At 45.0% G+C, this 22493-nt stretch overlaps 1 protein-coding gene across 1 annotated transcript in view; it reads right to left on the bottom strand.

Moving 5' to 3' along the window:
* The window catches only part of st8sia4 (ST8 alpha-N-acetyl-neuraminide alpha-2,8-sialyltransferase 4), a 41730-nt gene that overhangs the window by 12543 nt on the left and 6694 nt on the right, over positions 1 to 22493 (bottom strand). Inside the window, exons 3-4 of the mRNA XM_084326128.1 lie at positions 17334 to 17591; positions 4192 to 4485 (exon numbers count right to left, since the gene is read on the bottom strand). Coding sequence (XP_084182254.1) covers positions 4192 to 4485; positions 17334 to 17591 — 552 coding nt within the window. The remainder of the gene's footprint in view (positions 1 to 4191; positions 4486 to 17333; positions 17592 to 22493) is intronic.

Raw genomic sequence — 22493 nt, forward strand, 5'->3', positions numbered from 1 at the left:
CGAGGGGGGGGGGGGGACACAGCCTGGTGGTGGGACGAGGGGGGGGGGACACAGCCTGGTGGTGGGACGAGGGGGGGGACACACACAGCCTGGTGGTGGGACGAGGGGGGGGACACAGCCTGGTGGTGGGACGAGGGGGGGGGACACAGTCTGGTGGTGGGACGAGGGGGGGGGGACACAGACTGGTGGTGGGACGAGGGGGGGGGGACACAGTCTGGTGGTGGGACGAGGGGGGGGACACAGCCTGGTGGTGGGACGAGGGGGGGGGGGGGACACAGCCTGGTGGTGGGACGAGGGGGGGGGGACAGTCTGCTGTTTGTAGCGCGGGGACACATCTGGCCTGTTTGTAGCACGGGGAGATGTAATCTCCAGGTCGTCCTCTGCCCCACGCTGGGACAATAACAAGACACACCGCAGGTGGCTAGCTAGAGCGGTCCCTCCCACCTGGATCCCTCAGAGGAGGAGGAAGAGGAGGAGGAGGAGGAGGAAGGCTCATTGACATTTCCCTTTGAGCGACCGACCACATGTTTAATTTGTAAAAAAAAAGAAAAGACATGTCTGGAATATTATTTGGTTTCAAACAGGATGCAAATGAATAAACGGGGACGTTATCTCCGGACCGCCTGACCGCGTGTTATGCCCTTTGGCATATTTATATGAGAGGGTTTCATCATCTTCATGTGACTCACACGCTGCTCTGCAAAGTGCTCATATTAATGATGCATTCATCAAATTCATTTTAGCCGCTACAAATTCAATCTGCAAACAATCCAGCAATAGCACTAGAGCTGTTTATTATTATTATTATTATTATTATTATTATTATTATTAAGCTGGCTGCATATAGCTCCTAAACCTAATCATATGCAAACCTGCCTATGTTTAATGTTCCATAACGGACTCCCTGATGAGCTGAAGAAACGCTGTCTGGATATCGGAGGACTTTTGTTTTTACAGAGCTGAAGAAACGCTGTCTGGATATCGGAGGACTTTTGTTTTTATAGAGCTGAAGAAACTCTGTCTGGATATCGGAGGACTTTTGTTTTTACAGAGCTGAAGAAACGCGGTCTGGATATCGGAGGACTTTTGTTTTTACAGAGCTGAAGAAACGATGTCTGGATATCGGAGGACTTTTGTTTTTATAGAGCTGAAGAAACGCTGTCTGGATATCGGAGGACTTTTGTTTTTACAGAGCTGAAGAAACGCTGTCTGGATATCGGAGGACTTTTGTTTTTACAGAGCTGAAGAAACGCTGTCTGGATATCAGAGGACTTTTTACAGAGCTGAAGAAACGCTGTCTGGATATCAGAGGACTTTTCAGAGAGCTGAAGAAACGCTGTCTGGATATCGGAGGACTTTTTAGAGAGCTCATGTCCATCCCACTGCCGTTGTGTCCTTGGGCAAGACACTTAACCTACTTGCCTCGTATGAATGTGTATGCATGTGAATGAATGTTGGTGGTGGTCGGAGGGGCCGTAGGCGATGATTATTCGCCACACTTCCGTGAGTCTGCCTCAGGGCAGCTCTGGCTGCAATTGTAGCTTACCACCACTGGTATGACTGTATGAACGAATAATGGACTCTAAGCGCTCTGGGGTCACTGGGGTGTCACGAAGAGCGCTATATAAATCCAATCCATTATTATTATTATTATTATTATAGAGCTGAAGAAACGCTGTCTGGATATCAGAGGACTTTTGTTTTTACAGAGCTGAAGAAACGCTGTCTGGATATCAGAGGACTTTTTAGAGAGCTGAAGAAACGCTGTCTGGATATCGGAGGACTTTTGTTTCTATGTGCTACACGTGATGCACTACAATCCTATATTGGAGTGATGGATTAAATGCAACCAAATGTAACATGGAAAGTGTAGCAAACCCTGCAGCCGGTCCCACACTGATTTGATATGATAGTTTATTTGGTAGGGACAACACATGTCAATGAACATCAAGTACAAAATACAAAATGTAGACATGCAGGGTTGTAGCAAGAGCTAATTTACACCCGTAGTCCCTAAACAGGAGACATAAAGGGTTGTAGCAAGAGCTAATTACACCCGTAGTCCCTAAACAGGAGACATAAACTCTTTCAATAAATAAATAGCCTGCTTAAAGGGGACATGCGTTGCTATTCCTAGCACTATTTGGGCAACTTTACACAATTCCTGTGAGTGTATTGAAGACATCTGTATGTTTTTTTTCTTTCAAAAAATGCATTGTTTTATATTTCTAATCAAGTACTCAAACCATCATTTTTCAGCTTCAAGATTTCAGGCTGTTATGGCCTGGCTCCGCCCATAAGCACTTGAGTGACAGTCAGTCCACACAGTCTGCGACTGGTAGACAGAGAGAGAAGAGAGAGAGAGAGAGAGAGAGAGAGAGAGAGAGAGAGAGAGAGAGGAGAAAGAGAGAGAGAGAGAGAGAGAGAGAGAGGAGGGGGGTGGAGAGAGCGAAAGAGAGAGAGAGGGAGGGGGTGGGAGAGAGAGAGAGAGGGAGGGGGTGGAGAGAGAGAGAGAGAGAGAGAGAGAGAGAGAGAGAGGGAGGGGGTGGGAGAGAGAGAGAGAGAGAAAAAAAAGACAGGCCGTTCTTTTTTTCTCTGCCTCTCGGGTGTGCAGCTTGTGGGGGGGGGCCTCCTTCCTCCCTCTCTCGTCCTTTTTTTCTTTCCATCACTCTCCGTTCGAAGGTGTGTGTGGCGTGGCTTTTTTGTACAGTATTTTTATTTATTTTTTAATCTTTTTCCCCCTCCATTTTCCTCCGATTTCTCCCATCCCAATGTTAGTCGTTATGCCAATCCCAATCCCCTTCTGGTCGCTGCGCACTTACCCCCCACAGTCGGTTTGGGAGAGTGGAGGCTATCACATGCTTCCTCCGACACGTCCAGCCAATCAACCGCTTCTTTTCACCTGGCAGCGCGGATCTCATTGAGAGGGCGTAGCGTGTGGAAGGATCACACTATCCCACTCAAGTCCTATCCGCGCTTAGCAGGCGCCCCGACCGAACTGTAGGAGTCGCTGTTTTACAATGGCCCGGACCCACCCCGCCAGCTTCTCCCACCCTAATACAGCCAATTGTATTAGTGTGAACGGCCAGCCAAGCTGGTGACAACCCTGGAGCTGTGAGCTGGATTCGAACAGGGCAATCTAGCGCTCCGGGGTTTGGTGATGAACGCAATCTCCGTTACGCCACCTGATCGCCCTTGTACAGTAATTCTATTGGTGTAAGAGTAGTGACATATGAAAGAGACCAGTTGATAAAACAGTACTCAATGTGTGATAAAATCATTGAATGCAGAAACATCCTTGCAGCATTAACTGGTAGGCAGGGCCTGATCTGCCTGAAGTTTTCGATGTTAAACTTGACTGTGTTTGTTACTTTCTTCACGTGACTTTTGAAGGTCAATGTAGAGTCCAATGTGACCCCAAGATACTTGAACTCATTTACAATGTCCAGCTCCTCCTCTCCCAGAAACACATTAGAGTGAGTGACCTCTACTGGTGACTTTGTGAACATCATACACACTGTTTTCTTGGTGTTAAATGAAAGACATGATTTTGTTAGCCAGTCTTGAACATGGGTCATTGCAGATGTCAGAGTTGCAGAGGCATCTTGTATTGATTTTGCAGATGTAAAGATACACAGTCGTCAGCATACATTTGGACATTGGTGTTATGGCATGCATCGGGTAGGTCATTGATAAATAACACTCACCCCCTCATCCCCGGTCCATCCCTCACCCCGGGTCCCACACTCACCCCCCTCACCCCGGTCCCCACACTCACCCCCCCTCCCCCCGGTCCCACACTCACCCCCCCTCACCCCCGGTCCCCACACTCACCCCCCCTCACCCCGGTCCCCACACTCACCCCCTCCTCACCCCGGTCTGCCCCCCCCTCACCCCCGGTCCCACACTCACCCCCTCCTCACCCCCGGTGTGCCCCCCCCCCCCCCCCTCACCCCCGGTCCCACACTCACCCCCCTCACCCCCGGTCCCCCACCCCCACCACACTCACCCCCCCTCACCACCACCCCCCCCACCCCGGTCCCACACTCACCCCCCCCCCCACCCCCCGGTCCCCACACTCACACCCCCCCCCCCCCCCCCCCTCACCCCCCCTCACACACCCCCCCCCCCCCCACCCGGTCCCCACACTCACCCCCCCCCCCCCCCCCTCACCCCCGGTCCCACACTCACCCCCTCACGGCGTGGATGAGCCTCAGCGAGGGGTAGGCCGTCCTCACGGGCAGCTTGCGCTTGACGATGAGCTCGTTGACGCGCGCCACGTGCTTCTCGCCGCCCTTCACCATGAAGGCGGGGATCCAGAGCACGCTGTCCTCCAGCATGCGGAGCCGCTGCACCAGGCGCTCCGCGTCAGACTCGTTACGCAGGCCGCCGTACGCCCGCTGGATCACCGACGGGTTCATGGTGGTGAAGTTGGACCTCAGGCCCACGTCGGAGGCGTACTCAGCCAGCGGGGCGAGGTTACAGCTGGGGGGGGGGGGGGGGGGGGGGCGGTCAAATGAACAAATAGGCAAAACAAAAATTTTAGTAGATCTCACTATGAAACTTTCCCAGTTTGTTATGTACATATCATTTATTATATAGATCCCACATTAGTCCACAACACCATGGGTGAGAGACTACTCTTCCTGGGGTCCAAACACATTTTAACAACTTAAACCATTGGAGTAATAACAAAACAATAGAAACATAATAAAAACTCAATATCTGCAAAATCACAACACAAATAGGCTCCAATCACAAGTACAATACTAACTAAATAAATCAATAACTGTATTTATGCCTTCTACTATCACCCTGCCCATACCTGTACCTCCCCCTCATGCTGCTATGATGCTTGAATTGCCCCAAGGGGATCAATAAAGGAATATCTTATCTTATCTTAAGGTGCCAACCTGCTCATCTGGAGCAATTAGGGGCCAAGTGTCTCGCTCAAGGACACTTCCGACACGCTGCCCGGGAGGAGCGGGAATCGAACCTCAGGATTACCAGACGACCGCTCTACCTCCTGAGCCACTGTCGCCCCAGTGTTTTATATATCGCTTTTCTAGACACTCGAAAGCTTTTTCCAATGTCGAGTGTAAATGCCCTCCTTTCACCACCACTGTGTAGCAGCAAACCTTGTGGTCACAACGGCTCAACAATGGCTGCCATTCACTGGCAGCAGGCCAGACAATGGCTGAAAGGCTCAGGAGACAGGGATTGATATATCAGCGTTTCTCAATGTTTAGATTACATCTTGGCATTTCATTGCTGCTTTGATTAATCATCCATCATTGTATTATTATATATATATATTTTAACCCTTTCACTGCTGCACTACGAAACGGTTAACCCTTTCACTGCGACAATACACAGAATGTTAACCCTTTCACTGCCACAAGACAGCAGGTTAACCGTCGGTAGTGTGATAGTAAAGGGTTAACCTTCTGTAGTGTGGCAGTGAAAGGGTTAAACACCATTTTGAAAAGTCCTATACAAATGAAGCTCATCACCATCATCACCATTATTATTATTATTATTATTATTATTATTATTATTATTATGATTATTATTATTATTATTAATACACTGGCTCTCGTTCTCTACGCCCCTCTGTCAGTGCAGGTGCTCGGTTACCCTTCGCCGACATCCAAATTGGTATAATGAGAGAAAGTGGATCTAAGCTGCCGTCGGAGCATGCTTGCCTAAATCAATCAGCGACGCGGGGAGGAGTGGGAGCGTGTGACAGAAGCCCCCCGTCTGTGGGGAGGAGTGGGAGCGTGTGACAGAGGCCCCCCCCCCCCCCCCCCCCCCGGTGGCCGAGGCGTGGAGAACGGAGAGCTTCAAATCTCCATATGGCATCCGACAAGCCGTGGCTGTGAGCTTCCTTCTCGTCGCCTGTTCGATGCGAGATTACCATCTGTGAAGGCGTGCGTGGAGAGAGGCCGCATACACACCGACTGAGAGCCACGTCGAGAGAACAACATCTGGTCACACACACACTGGTAACTATCGGGTCAACACACACACACACACACACACACACACTGGTAACTATCGGGTCAACACACACACACACTGGTAACTATAGGGTCAACACACACACACACACTGGTAACCATCGGGTCAACACACACACACACACAGGTAACTATCGGGTCAACACACACACACACTGGTAATTATCGGGTCAACACACACACAGGTAACTATCGGGTCAACACACACACAGGTAACTATCGGGTCAACACACACACACACACACACTGGTAACTATCGGGTCAACACACACACAGGTAACTATCGGGTCAACACACACACACACACTGGTAACTATCGGGTCAACACACACACACACACACACACACACACACACACACAGGTAACTATCGGGTCAACACACACACACAGGTAACTATCGGGTCAACACACACAGGTAACTATCGGGTCAACACACACACACACACACACACACACACACACACACTGGTAACCATCGGGTCAACACACACACAGGGAGCGAAATTAACTTTTTGACTCACCGGCCAGTGGCGGGTAGATGGGAAGAATCTACCCGCCAAGCATATTTCTTACCTGCCAACTTTTTTTTTGATAAAAACATTTTTATATAATTTTTTTTTAATAAAATATATATATTATATAATCATACTTGTGATTGTGTTATCTGCGAGACATCGCCACCTCGCTGTCTGCAAACAGCTCCACTGTCTGTGTGTATACTCGAGTGGCCTCCAGCTCCAGCAAGGATTCTCCGGCGCTGCAGCTGGTCCCTAAACGCTACATTCAGCATGCAAAAGGATTCTCCTGAGCTACAGCTGGACCCTATTCAGCAGCGATGTAAGCCAGGGACTCGAATACGCATGTTGTTGTTGTAGGACATTGATGTCAGGAGCTTTCTGTAGCTACTGCTGGATGGCGTTGGGACAACGTCTCAGTGAACTATTTAGTTTACTGCGACATTTCGTAGTGACTAGTGAGCTACCTAGCCAACGGAGGTATTATGCACTGGACTATTGCATTTGTTGATGTCGGGAGCTATCCGTAGCTAGCCGGCTGGATAACGTTACACAATGCCTCATGTATTAAACTAAGTGAATAGTTGACTGGGTCATTTTGTAACGGTAGCTAACGTTATCGCCACCACACAAAAAGTCAAAATGCTCGCTATCTGCAAACAGCTCCACTGTCTGTGTGTATACTCGAGTAGCCTCCAGCTCCAGCAAGGATTCTCCGGCGCTGCAGCTGGACCCTACTGGAGCTAACGTGTACTAGGTAGCTACCTATCCAACGGAGGTATTATGCACTACTAGACTTGCTGGAGCATTTGTTGCTATCAGTAGCTAGCCGGCTAGATAACGGACAATGCCTCAGTATTAAACTAAAAGTGAATAGTTGACTGGGTCATTTTGTAACGGTAGCTAACGTTAGAGCAGTCAGCAGACTGCCCGGCCCGACTCTAGCCTCTCTGTCAGGCCACGTGAGCGGATCGGCACGGCCGAGAAATCCGCTCTTCGCTCTTTAAAGCTTGGTCTGCTCCGCTAATCGCTCATGTTGACCCCGCCCCCAAGTCGCTCTCCGCTCGCTCACCTTGAATCGAGCGCTCCCGGCGCCAGATCGCTCAGCAGATTTTTTTTTTTTTGGAGCATGGTGTAAATTAGCTCAAACTACAACAGTCTACACCCCCTGGGCCCCTTAACAATTGTTTGTATTGAGCCGCATTGTAATTGTACCCATTCTGCAATGTTAAATGTGACCAGGTATGGACTTCAGGGTCATGTTGAGGGATCTTCATTTTTTTTTTTTTTTTTTTTTTTTTTTACATATTGTGAAAGTACAGATTCATACCTTAAAAATAAGCCATCACTTGAACATTTTGGTGGGATATTTTTCAAGCTACATCCTATGAATCATGGAGATATCAGTAAACGCATTCAGAGATGAATGGTCTTCGAACTTGTGGAGAGGTTCACACCTGTGATTTAATCAACTACAACCCTACCCAGAATGCATTGTATTCCATGGCCCCCCTCTCTCTGGGGACATTAACACCTTGCATCAGGCTCTTTTGTTATGGCAATGACTCTGTCTTGTGGCAAGTTGTTGTGGCAGTTGAAGTATTTGCCTTGTAAGTCTAAAAGCTAAATTACTAAATGTAAATGTATTATAAGGAAAGGTTAACCTTCTGTAGTGTGGTAGTGAAAGGGTTAACCGTCTGTAGTGTGGTAGTGAAAGGTTTGTTGGAAGCCTCACATAAGCCATGTAATGTTGGGGGTCAAGGTATTGGCTGAAGGAAAGGCTACATCAATAAGCATTTAGATGTTTAGATTTAAAGGTTAACCTTCTGTAGTGTGGCAGTGAAAGGGTTAACCTTCTGTAGCTGTGAGATAATTGTTGAATAGATACACAAATGTTCTAGAATGTTTGATTATGACATCATACTGTGACATCACAAATGTTTTCGGGCATTCATAACATTATTTTCTATGATGAATTGAAAATGGGGGATCCTGATGTAAACAAGATGAAAGTCTTTCTCTGGTCTGCATCCCCTTAACAATTGTGTGTATTGAGCTGTACTGTATTGTACCCATTCTGCAATCTGTTAATAAAGTTTTCAATCAATCAATCAAGTTAACCTTCTGTAGTGTGGCAGTGAAAGGGTTAACCTTCTGTAGTGTGGTAGTGAAAGGTTTGTTGGAAGCCTCACATAAGCCATGTAATGTTGGGGGTCAAGGTATTGGCTGAAGGAAAGGCTACATCAATAAGCATTTAGATGTTTAGATTTAAAGGTTAACCTTCTGTAGTGTGGCAGTGAAAGGGTTAACCTTCTGTAGCTGTGAGAGAATTGTTGAATAGATACACAAATGTTCTAGAATGTTTGATTATGACATCATACTGTGACATCACAAATGTTTTCGGGCATTCATAACATTATTTTCTATGATGAATTGAAAATGGGGGATCCTGATGTAAACAAGATGAAAGTCTTTCTCTGGTCTGCATCCCCTTAACAATTGTGTGTATTGAGCTGTACTGTATTGTACCCATTCTGCAATCTGTTAATAAAGTTTTCAATCAATCAATCAAGTTAACCTTCTGTAGTGTGGCAGTGAAAGGGTTAACCTTCTGTAGTGTGGTAGTGAAAGGTTTCTGCCACTCTTCACAAGCAAAGAGACTTTCCATTCCGTGAAAACCCGCCCTACTCTGCTCTGATTCGCAGACTGTGGGTGGGGGGGAGAAACGCTGAATGTGATTGGATCAGAGTAGCCAGACAGACAGGCAGAGCAGCCAGCCGGACAGTGGAGCACTGAGAGAGAGGAAACGGCGGAGGATTTAACGAGGCGCGTTAATACAATTTTGTTTATCTGGCTTATTGCTGCGGATTCAAGCCAAGTTGCAATAATACAGTACAGCTCAATACACACAATTGTTAAGGGGATGCAGACCCAGAAAGACGTTTGTCTTGTCATCAAATGAATTGCCAGCGCGCGTTCGTCTACAACAACAACCAACGCGTCCTATAATAATAATAATAACTTGTTTGTTATTTTCTTTGAGTTTCCCTATTGAATGAATTTACTTCTTATACCATTAGGTTGCAATAAATTCACTCGAATTAAATTCGTTCGCTCATCAAATTCGTGACATTCTAAATGTGTTTTAATGTTGTTTAATTTAATGACAATACACCCGCGCGGACTCTCGTTTTTTTTTAATCTTTTTTATATGGACAGGACACTGCGTTTGTTGCGTTGCTATAACTTATAACATTAAGATAAAGTGTATAAACATTGTTCTTCTCCCTGCTAAGAAAGGAGAGCGTTTGGCTATGTGTGTTTCAACACCTCTTAAGTACCTGTTAAGCTGACAGACCCACACGTAAATCCCCTCACCTGTAGTTTTTCCACAGTATTGAGAGACAATACTGTCGAACTATATAACAATAATTACCTCATTTACAAGTTGTATTTAAGTTTGCAAATAAGAGCAAATAAGAGAACACATTATTGACATTTCAAAGATGTAAAAAAAAACAGATTTCGATTTTTTTCGATTTTCTGAAGAGCAAGACAATTGTTCCTTTTCTGGCACTTGTTTCTCACCGGATCAAATCGGGTTTGGTCACGTCGAGTCACAAATAACGTTGTTTATCCATTCACTAGCTCTATTAAGCGATGATAGGCTAGCCGAGCCACAATGCTATGGTCGCTGCCATTAACGTTAGCATGTAAGCTAACGACAACAACAATGGCGTCGATACTTTTTCTAACAGGAGTGAGTGACAAAGCCTGAACAGGATATCACAGGTTCACCCTTCTCATTGGTTGAAAATGGCCTTCATGTTTGTACATCGCCATCTGTTGCTTTGGCATTGTACTGCATGTATTTAGGGGTGGACGGTATAAACGGTATACGGTATTAATTTGCTCTACGGTATGGATTTTGACTATACCGTGTAACCGGTAGAGCAGCTCTAAAATAGCAATGACGTCATGTAACCACAGCGCGACTATTTCAATCGCATTTGCCCCTAAAAATAGATAGAATTAGTCATAGATAATCGATATGTGCAAACTGGAAAAAGTTATTTAGGAGGCTTCGCGCAGTGGGCGTGTCAACACGCAATTGTCATTTCATAATAAACACATATCACCGCGGCGCACAGCAAGTTTCAATTTCAGTTCCTGGCATTTTTAACCAGTAGAGAAAGGTAAGATATTTCCCTATCGTTTTTCTTATATGAATTATTCTACGTTAATAAAACATACCTGGTGATCAACTACAGTTTGCTGTAAACATTACGATATGTGTGTAGTGTTATGATAACGACGGCTGCAGCGGGAGGACGGCTGCAGCAGTGGATTTGCGAATAGCATGCAGCTGCAGAGCCGCAGAGCCAGGGGCTCTTTCAGGTCTGGTTACAGGCCCGTCAAACAGCGCCCCCCCACCCAACGGCTGAATTTCCAATGGCTGAATTGGAGTATTGCACTGTGCAATACTCCAATTCAGCCATTGGCAATTCAGCCGTTGGGTGGGGGGGCGCTGTTGAGCGGGCCTGTGACCAGACCTGAAAGAGCCCCTGGCTCTGCGGCTCTGCAGCTACATATGCTTCTAGCAAAATCCAGCATCCAGCCCCGCTGTTTGCAATGAGAGCAGGAGTCTCGACTCGGGACTTATTTTATTTGGAATATAATGACTTTATACGCAAAAGTAGCCTAGTTTTAAGTTAAAATATTATAAATCTACATGCCTTGAGGATGTCATTCTTTATATAGCCTGCCTATCAGGCAAAAAAAATTATTCTAACAGAAACACTGATACCGTGATATATACCGTTACCGTCTATGCTTCAAATTATACCGTGATATAAATTTTAGACCATACCGTCCACCCCTAATGTATATATTACATCAACAGTGTTAAACCACTGTGAGCGGCCTGGAGTGGATTGGAGCGGAGGAGAACTCTCGCTCCGGACGTCGCGCCGACTCATTTTAAAACCCACTCCTCGCTCACGTCAAAACCGCCCGCTCCACGCCCCGCGCCGCTCACGCGCCGCGCGGCTCACATGGCCTGCTCTCTGTTTACATGGGGTTGGGAGGGGCTGGAGGAGGGAGGAGCAGCGCGTTGCATGTCTGTGTGCTTGAGACAGCGAGTGAGAACTCCGCTAAGAATTGGATCATGTTATTCGAACGGTTTTCACATGACTATTTCGTTGCCCGCCACATGGCGGACAGACCTCTCAGTCCCACCCGCCAAATGTAAAATCTGCCCGCAAATGGCGCTTGGCGGGCTTTAATTTCGCTCCCTGCACACACACACACTGGTAACTATCGGGTCAACACACACACACACACTGGTAACTATCGGGTCAACACACACACACACTGGTAACTATCGGGTCAACACACACACACACTGGTAACTATCGGGTCAACACACACACACACAGGTAACTATCGGGTCAACACACACACACACACACACTGGTAACTATCGGGTCAACACACACACACACTGGTAACTATCGGGTCAACACACACACACACACACACAGGTAACTATCGGGTCAACACACACACACACACACAGGTAACTATCGGGTCAACACACACACACAGGTAACTATCGGGTCAACACACACACACAGGTAACTATCGGGTCAACACACACACTGGTAACTATCGGGTCAACACACACACACTGGTAACTATCGGGTCAACACACACACACAAGTGGCTCAGGAGGTAGAGCGGTCATTCCCGGGTTCGATTCCCGCTCCTCCCGGGCAGCGTGTCCTTGAGCAATACACTTAACCCCTCACTGCTCCCGATGAGCAGGTTGACACCTTGCATGGTCGCCTCCGCCGTCGGTGTGCGAATGTGTGAGTGAACGGGTAAAAAAAGAAACGTGAGGGCCAAAAATTGTAAAAGCACTTTGGATTTTTGGACCATTTTACCGTTTTACACACAGGATTGGACAAATTACTTTCAACCGGCGCGTCCAAATTGACGGGAATTGTGCGGAACACAGGACTAGGGATGTGCATGACATCATTTTCGAATAGTCTACTGTTCTTAAGACCGAATATTCGAAAACACTAAATTGTATTTTCCGTTTGTTTAAATTCAGTTACTTTTTAATAGAATGGATCATTAAAATCAATAGGCACTTCAGATAATCCTTCAGGACGTCGATCGGCTCAGCTGACAGACAATAAATCAAAATGACACCATTCACCATCGTAGCCAATAAATCAAAATGACACTGTTCACCATCGTAGCCTATGATAACAGCATTGCATTTGGCCTATCAACCGGTTTTAATGAACCAACGGAAACAGTAGCATGTGCATATTTTAGATCAATTAGGCTATGAAAATTAGGCTGCCTCTAAATATAAAAATGTGCCTCTAAATATAAAAATGTATTAACTAAGAATAGTTTGCTTCACTTAAAAAAGAAAAAAAAATGAATAAATTATAATAATTATATATATTTTTTTCAACATGAAAATCAAATGTGGAGACTGGCACGACTATTCGAAAATAATTTTGTAGTCAGTCATGCTATATCATTTATATAATAATTTTGTGGTCAGTCATGCTATATCATTTATATAATAATGTTGTGGTCAGTCATGCACATCCCTACCATGGATGCCTTCTCTCTCCACCCCAACTCAACAGCTGCATGCTTCATCTTTAGGGGTGATAACTAATGCCATCCTCCAGTCTCCCCCTCCCTCACCAGAGGGAACACGCCTGGGCAACGGTGCCGGCAGCTGCCCAGAGAACACACGTGTTATTCATCGCCGATGCGGCGCGAGGCCAAGTGTGGAATAAACAAGACTCCAGATAGTCTGCCGGGAAGATTCAGGAGCATATTGCCGAGCAGTCTGGACTCCGGAGAGAGGAACGGCATGCGGGGGCGGCTCCGGAGAGGAATGATCTCACTAGGAATGATTTAAACCGGGAGCCGGCTAAACTGACACACCTTACTCATAGAGGAGGGGCCGGTCTAGGGAAGCGGTCCCACAGGGGGGGTCGAGAGGGTTGGGATACACTCCACATCTTCCATTTTTAAAACAAAAGCATTTTCACGGCACAACCTTGGGTTTTAAAACCCCACGTAGCTTCAGTCACAAGCTCGCTTTTCTACCCATTAGGCTTCGACCCCCCCCCCCCCAAGACTGTGGCAAGTAGCTCCGTAGTGGGTGGTGAGCTGGATAATCTAGAGGTGGTGGCTGAGGAAAAAGCTAGAAGCCATCCTGGAGAACCCCTCTCACGTTCAGCCAAAGACTCAACCACCCCACCACCACACACACCACAATCCGCCTGGGCCGGTCCTTTATACCGACAGCCATCAGGCTCTATAACCAAGGGCTCGGCGGCCGTCTCTGTGGTCAAGAGAACTATCACTGTCAGAACTCGGGACGTGAGAACTCATATCCACGTGCACTCACTCACTGGACCATCCTTTTTTTTTTATATTGCATTTATTAAGGCTGTCAAAGTTAACGCGGTATTAACGCGTTAACACCCGATTCTATTAACGCCACTATTTTTTTTTTAACTCACGATTAACTTCGTTTTTTTTTTTTTTTTTTTTTTTTATACTAGACTTCACCCAGGTGTATTATTGATGCTCTCATTGATACTATGTTTGTTTCTGAAGTGTGTGTGTGTGAGAGATAGAGAGAGAGATGGGGGGGGGGGGGGGGTGAGAGAGATGAGGAAGGGGCAAAAGAGAAAGAGAGCGTTTTCTTTCCCCTATTATTTCATGCACACTTTATTCATTGTTTTAAATTATTATTTTCTTTTAAGTTATTTTGTGCATCACTCTGTTTTGAATTTGATGCAAATTTGCAATGCATGAGGGTCATCATTTTGTGTTAAATGGCTGCATAAAGCAAGCATTTGTTGACTCATGTTGATAAGAGTATTAAAACTTGGAACTTGAAAAATATCCGTTTAAGGTAGATACATTTTTTTTAATGCAATTAATTTGCGATTAATCACGAGTTAACTACGGACAATCATGCGATTAATCAGATTAAATATTTTAATCGATTGACAGCACTAGTATTTATTGTATGTATCTATAGTGTATATAGATACTGGACTGTGAAGCTCTGTACCCCCCCCCCCCCCATGCTGCTTTGACACCTGAATTTCCCCAAGAGGATTAATAAAAGGATCATCTTATTTTAAGTGAGAGGGAACATTGTCCTATATTTGGTGGATAAGAAAAACAAACCCTCAAAACATGCCACAGTGTTGTTTTTGAAGAACAAGACCAGTGAGGAGTGAAAGACTGGGTTTCTCTATCGCACACACGCATAAAACACACCTTCAAACGTTCGCCTTCATCCTGAAGGAACAAAGTAGGAACAGTTTGCTCTGTAACTTAATAAGCAGATTTACAAAGTGTTCGGCTTCTTCATCCACACGACGCTGCGCAGCTCAAACCCGAGTCACAGAGAATTATTCATGAGTCGCGCAAAGCGTCTGCGTCGACACCTCGTCATTCAAGACGGCGTACCTCACCGCTACTCGTCATTCAAAGTACTTAAGTATTGTAACAAAGTACAATTACTCAAGTAGTTTTTGGGGATTTGTACTTTACGAGTATTATTAGGTTTGTATACTTGTACTCAATTACATTTCAGAGAAAAAAAAACCAACACTTTTTACTCCTTCCATTTAAAATGCAGACCTACAAAGTACAAGATCTCACAGGTCCAACCATTTTAATTAGTATATTTGTTTCTCTGGCCGAACTAACGTTAACGTTATTAATCCTGCGGATACATTTTGAGATGGTACCCATACTTTCACTATTTCTGGGTACTTTTTACACCCCTGCTCCCCCCCCCCCCCCCCCCCCGCGTAAAAGGACATTTCAAACCAAAACTAAATGGAAGCAGCGCTCCACGGGAAGCCGACTAAATGACTAATGAACCGGGCTGTAATATAATAATAATAATAATCTCATATTTTATGGGGAACACTTGACAAGGCAAGAGAGCAGTGGAATCTGCACTTTATTTAATGCAGCCTGGCGGGGAACATAAAAGTTCAGGGCTACCCATTAAAAAGCCGCGGTCAATTATTTGACTGCGTTTCTGGCTAAGAGCCGTTACACATACATGCTCACCTAAATATCCACCTAATGTACATTAGATAACGACGGCTAATATTCTCATTACTTTGAGTCTTCCTATAAGTACGACACCCATTCCGGAGGTGTAAAGCGAAGCTAATGGCATCTCGGGGACCTGGGAGCTTGTATTTGGTTTTTATACCCTCTTTGCGCCGCCCCTGTGCCTCAAATAGATCTCGGCTCTATCTTTAATCTTTCAAAATGTTCAGTTGCTATCGCTATTAGCTCTATCTTTAATCTTTCAAAATGTTCAGTTGCTATTGCATGCACTCATCTGTGTTTCACTACACACATGAATGCATGCTTACCAACTGTCCGTCTGCAACACTACTATCACCAACATCTAAGAAGGGAGATCCCCCCTTGAATGGCCCTTCTAAGGTTTCTCTCCTCCACACTGCCTGTGGAGCATTTTTCCCTATTGTTAGGTTTTAGTGAGTTTTTCCTTACCTTCGCGTGGGGTATGTCTGGGAGTGCTTGCATTCTTTCATTTATTTGCATTTATCTTACATTTTTTGACCTTTATGGTGTTCTTGTTCTGTTCTTGACTTAGTTGTTTTCTTCTTGACTTGTTTAAAGAAGACTTGTACGGCCCATGGGGACATTAACGTGTGTTGTCGGGCCTTATAAATAAATAAATTTGATTTGATTTGATTTATCACCGAAGCGTCGCCTCTTGAGATGTTGTCAAAATGTCAGCGTTGGGATGTCACGAGGTCAGGCAGTTGCCAGGGCTAAAAAGAGGACCCTGTGGTATATTAAAGGAACACACCACCCAAAAGAGTATGGTGATCTCTAGTCCACCCATAAATCTCACACATATCCCAAAACTGCACACCTTTTTGTACAAATTATAATTTGGTTTGAGAGTTATAGAGTGAAAGCGTTGTAATGTGCAACGTCATATTATGCATGTATAAAATATAGTTAGGAGAAAAATATTTTATGAAAGATAAAGAGTAGTTGACAGCTCGTAGGAAGCCACATGCAGAAGGAGTTTGAATTTCTTTTCAGTTGCATCATTTCACTGTGCTGTATTAAAAAATGGTACTGGAATATGTGACGCGTTCAAAACTCTCCAACTCAATAACCAAATGAATTTGTACAAGACAGTTTGTATAAGGTTAACCCTTTCACTGCCAGTCTGTCACACAACAGCGGGTTAACCCTTTCACTGCCACACTACAGAAGGTTAACCCTTTACGGTAACCGTCGGTAGTGTGATAGTAAAGGGTTAAGACTAGGGATGTCCGATATTATCGGCCGATATTGGCATTAAAATGTGATATCGGAAAATATCGGTAGCGGTTTTCATATTTTTATTTTACATTTCTATAACCTTTATTTACCCAGGCAAGCAAGTAAGAACAAATTCTGATTTTATTTATTGTCAAAAGTATGCATAATGTTGTGTTAATTCCACAACAAGAGATATGTAATGTTAATTACCTGAAATTATTCTGTTTTTTGGGGGAGGAAACCCTGCATATATCGGTATCGGTTGATATCGGTATCGGAAATTAAGAGTTGGACAATATCGGTATAGGTAAAAAAGCCAATATCGAGCATCCCTAGTTAAGACATCTCTGGTAGGGTGCACACTCCAAAACCAAAACAGAGGAAACAGGAAGTGAGAGAGTCACCCACCGTATGACAAAGTCATGACCGTCGATCTCCTTCCCGCAGCCGCTGTTGAGAAGCACGCCGGAGTTTCCCACCACGGCGCACGTCTTGAAGCGGCGGTTCTTGAGCGGCGAGACCTCCGGCAGCAGGCTGTGCAGCGTGCGCGAGACGTTGAAGGTCCTGCGTCGGTCCAGCACGTAGTGGATGGTGTCGCCGGGCTTGAAGCTGCTCTTCACCACCGAGATGTCCCTCTCTGCGTCCAGGAAACGGAGAATGTCCTTCCTGTTGTTGTGTCCAGAGAGATGTGTGGTTGTTAAGACCCCTGCCTCTCTCAGTTAGCAGCACAGTATGTGTTAATCCCCTCTACGTGCTTAGGATCGAATCCGGCCTGCACCTGCTCTTCCGTCGCCTCCTCTGCTCTCTTTCTCAGTAAAGACTAGATAGTGGGGTGGAGTGGACTAATATATATATATTAGTGCTGTCAAATAGATTAAAATATTTAATCTGATTAATCGCATGATCGTCTATAGTTAACTTGCGATTAATCGCAAATTAATCGCAGTTTTAATTTTTTTTTATCTACCTTAAACGGATATTTTTCAAGTTCCAAGTTTTAATACTCTTATCAACATGCACAAAATAACTTAAGAAAATAATAATTTAAAACAATGAATAAAGTGTGCATGAAATAATGGGGGAAAGAAAACGTTAGGAACTTGTTACATTCACCCACACAAGGGCTGAGGACTCACACCGTCCCTCTCCCTCTCACACACACACTCGGCTCTCTTTCTCTCTTGCCCCTTCCTCATCTCTCTATCTCTCTCTCACACACACACACACACACACACACACACACACTTTGAGTCAGAAACATAGTATCAATGAGAGTATCAATAATACACCAGAGTGAAGTCTAGTAAAAAAAATTAAAAAATAAGATAAGAAAAAAGATTTGAAAAAGTTAATTGAGAGTTAAAAAGAATTGTGCCGTTAATAGAATTGTGCGTTAACTTTGACAGCCTTAATATATATATATATAAATAAATAAATTACTCTGAACACTGCCCAGCACACACACCATCATAAAACAGAGAGAGAGAGAGAACTTAGAGTCACTCAATCCCAGTCAAAGCTAATGAATGAATGAATGAATGAATGAATGAATGAATGAATGAATGAATGAATGAATGAAAACTTTATTTAACAGATTGCAGAATGGGTACAATACAGTACGGCTCAATACATACAATTGTTAAGGGGATGCAGACCTGAGAAAGACGTTTGTCTTGTTTCCATCAGGGTCCCCCATTTTCAATTCATATAGCTCTCGTCATCCGAGTGATGGAACACATTCACAATGGCTTGTACGGAAAACCCTGTAGTTTGAAACGGGAATCAATACAGATCATTTAATTAACTTCTCCGTGGTCAGAAAAGACACACAGAAGTTGGAATGCAGAAGATGCAGAGAGACAATGTGCATCTGCAATATACGAGAAAAACATCGGACCCTTTTGAGTTCTGCGTGGCAACACTAACCGCCTGCCACGAGGATGAGGATGATGACGATGTGCCATTTCCCCAACCCTCCCGCTGAGCAAGATCTAAATATGTACAAAACACCCAGAGCGTAAAAACAAGCCGTCTCGGGAAGTCTTGAGATGAGCACGTCTTAAAAACACGTGCTTTCTACAGGTGCTCGAGCTCGTGTGTATATACGAGTCGAGGAAGGGGGAAAACCTAGAATAATAAATACTGTAAACCGGCCCACACTTTCGTTGGCACTTCAAAAACAGCAATAACTTTATTAGTTTCTGTAATCACTTCACACAGGGCGAGGAAAGAGGTCTGCGTCTGAATGATTTTCTAAAAAAAAATCAGCTTTTAGCTAAAAAGCTTCTATATAGTGTTTTAGTTCTTTGCCTCCTGAGCAGCTAGCCATTTTCTTTGTCTCAAGGGGCTACTACGTGTGCTGCAGCCGAGCCCTACTTAGACTATTCCCCAGGCCGCAGGAAGAAAGAGTCAGAGAGAGAGAGAGAGAGAGGGAGAGAGAGAGGGAGAGAAGGGGGCAGGTTGGTTGCTATTATTAGCATGGCAAGCACATTTCCCCAATAAAAAAAGAGAAGTCGTCTGGCTGCGAAATGAGCCACCTACATGCAAGCTTAAATGTCAAGACCTTGTTGTGTTTTTATGGCAGAGGGTCAGAACACTGCCCTCATCACACAGACACTTGAGGGTATAATTGGATATCACAAGCGATGGCTCATTTCTGACAACGGAAAAACGTTTTTAATAGTGTATGACTCATCTAAAGTTAAAACAAAACCTCGTTTTCAGTATAAAACTCAATACTGATATGAACACCGTCTACTTCTTGTACATCACTCCACCCATGCCGATGAGGATGACGAGGCAGCCGTTACAAGATAATATGACGTATTACTGGAGCCCTCAGCCCAGAACGGGGCACTGTTTACCCGATGCTCGTTTTCTTTTTTGCATCCTCAATACAACTAAAGGAAGGAGTCTCCGTCCCGTCTCGTCGGACCGTCCATCGCATATCTCGAGAGCCGCTCGTCCGACCGACTTCGCGCTCTGCGGCTAAATTGCGGAGGAGTGTCGAAGTCGGGGCCATTTGGACAGATGGTGGCCCTGTAGTCCGTGTCCGTCCCGTCTAGAGAACCGGTCGTCCGATCAACTTCACACTCTGCGGGTTTTTGGTTTGGTGCCATTTGGTCAGACGTCGGTGCTATAACGATGAACTTTTGAACGTTTTTGGCGGGTGTATTGCCGAGGACCCGAGCGAGTGCAGTGTCGAGTATGGAAGTCGAGGGGATGAGTGGCTCTTGAGAACGCTGCAAGGAGCACGTCCAGGGGCCAAGCAGACGGATGCATGTGCAGGTGGCACGGTTTCGTTCTCGTCTCCGAATGAGTTTGTAGCAAGTTTGTTTCTTCATTGCAGCCATCATTGCAGACAGGAGGAGCATGTTCAGTGCTAGACTAACACTCCCTAAATGTAGCACTGAACGGCACAGGAAGTCCTTCATTCCGACAGCCATCAGACTTTACAATGCATCTCTATGCCTCACTGCATCACTGAGCACAGGGTGACAGTTACCATCTTCCTGGACTCTTACTTTTGAAACAACACAATATTACCCTTACTGTCTTCTGTATATTTTTACTGTATATTTTATACTAGAATGTATATACATAACATACGAAATGTGAATCCCGGTCCGTACTCTATTATTATTATCATCTTATTCTTAGGCAATTTGTTTTGTTATTCCTATTCGTGACTTTGTTCTGTCTAAATGTATACTGTGAGCGATTTGTTTGTAGTGTCAAATTTCCCTCGGGATGATTAAAGTATTTCTATTCCATCTTTAAACATTACGGATTCTGCTCGTTCAGAACATGCCCCAGTGCTCCAGTCTCCTGGTTATGTACTCGTCTCAGTCAGAACGCCTCTCCCCCTCTATACACAGGCTCACACAAACACTGTTCTGTTCTGTTCCACTCCCATTAGGGTAATAAAGGCCTACTGTGAAAATGTGCTAGTGGCCCAGATTAATGGAGCAAGGAGTCAAAATATCTTGCAGGAATAAAAACAAAAGCACGGCTGAAATCTCTTGCGTTCTAGCCGAGGCAAAGCGACGCAGAAAGGAAGCGAGACATTGGGGCGACAAAGAGATTTCAAATCACTGTTGGAATTGATGAGCCAGGCATTCGAGGACGTGTCATTTTCTTTCACCGAGATAAGAACACACTGTACTTGTGCAAGTTCAGCCTCGCAAGCAATCATCTTGCTAGCAGTCTCCAGGCTGATATATGGACACAATCTTCCGTCACGATATGGGTGATTTCATATCTCGATAACGATATATATCATGATACCATCAGGATGCTCAATGACAATGACACAACGTATGCAACAACCCAGCATCTTCTACACTCACTGCACACACATCCACATGTACACACTCACTTTAAACAAACACTCACCTTACTCACTTTATATTATCTATTATTAAAGAGATTTGCACTACATTCATACCTCATTTGCACCCTACCGTAAGTTTTGTACGTCATCTCATTTCTGCATTGTACCTCACTGTTACTCATTTTACTCTGTATTGTATACATGTAGATTGACTGAACATTCCTTTACTTACTTCTTAATTATTATTATTATTTTTTTAATTACTTTTTTTTACTGTATGTAGCACAATCTCAGGGGCGCATACAGAAACAAGCATTTCATCATAAAGTATTCTGTATTTTATTATGACAAATAAACTTGAACTTGATAGTGAGTTTTCTGTACATTTGATGAAAAACAAAATAACCACCTGCCTCACGATTCCTTTTCGACAATCCAGAGAACTTTCTTTTCTCCTTTTATTTGGAAGTGACATTCAACAGGGCTTTCAACACTTGCCTTCCATGTAGCGGACATCTTTTGTCTCTCCCTGTTCTGCTCCCTCTGTTCTGCCTCTCTTGGTTCTCATGTAACGTTAGGTGGTAGCAGAGGTTTGTTGTGTTCTGCCTCTCTTGGTTCTCATGTAACGTTAGGTGGTAGCAGAGGTTTGTTGTGTTCTGCCTCTCTTGGTTCTCATGTAACGTTAGGTGGTAGCGGAGGTTTGTTGTGTTCTGCCTCTCTTGGTTCTCATGTAACGTTAGGTGGTAGCAGAGGTTTGTTGTGTTCTGCCTCTCTTGGTTCTCATGTAACGTTAGGTGGTGGCGGAGGTTTGTTGTGTTCTGCCTCTCTTGGTTCTCATGTAACGTTAGGTTGTGTTGGAGTAGGTGTTGTGGTCAGCATCAGCCTTCTTCCAGCCAAACACCCGACCAATTGGCAGAAGTATCCTCCCTTTAGGTACAAGTTCCTCATCTCGTCTCAGTTGGACCGAGTCCTGTTCTGTATTAGAGCTCCACAACCCGGTAAGGGCCGTGTCAAGAGCTCCACAACCCGGTAAGGGCCGTGTCAAGAGCTCCACAACACCGGTAAGGGCCGTGTCAACACAGCCCGTATTTTTAAAGGTCCCATGGAAAGTAAATAAAATCACTTTTCGGGCGATTTTACACAATTCCTGTGAGTCTATGGAACACCTCTGTAAGGTTTCTTTCAATACATTTCATTTCATCGGGCGGTGGCAGATCGGCCCCTATTCACGTCAG

Source organism: Notolepis coatsorum (assembly GCF_963971535.1).
Source record: "Notolepis coatsorum genome assembly, chromosome: 12".
NCBI classification, from domain to species: Eukaryota; Metazoa; Chordata; class Actinopteri; order Aulopiformes; family Paralepididae; genus Notolepis; species Notolepis coatsorum.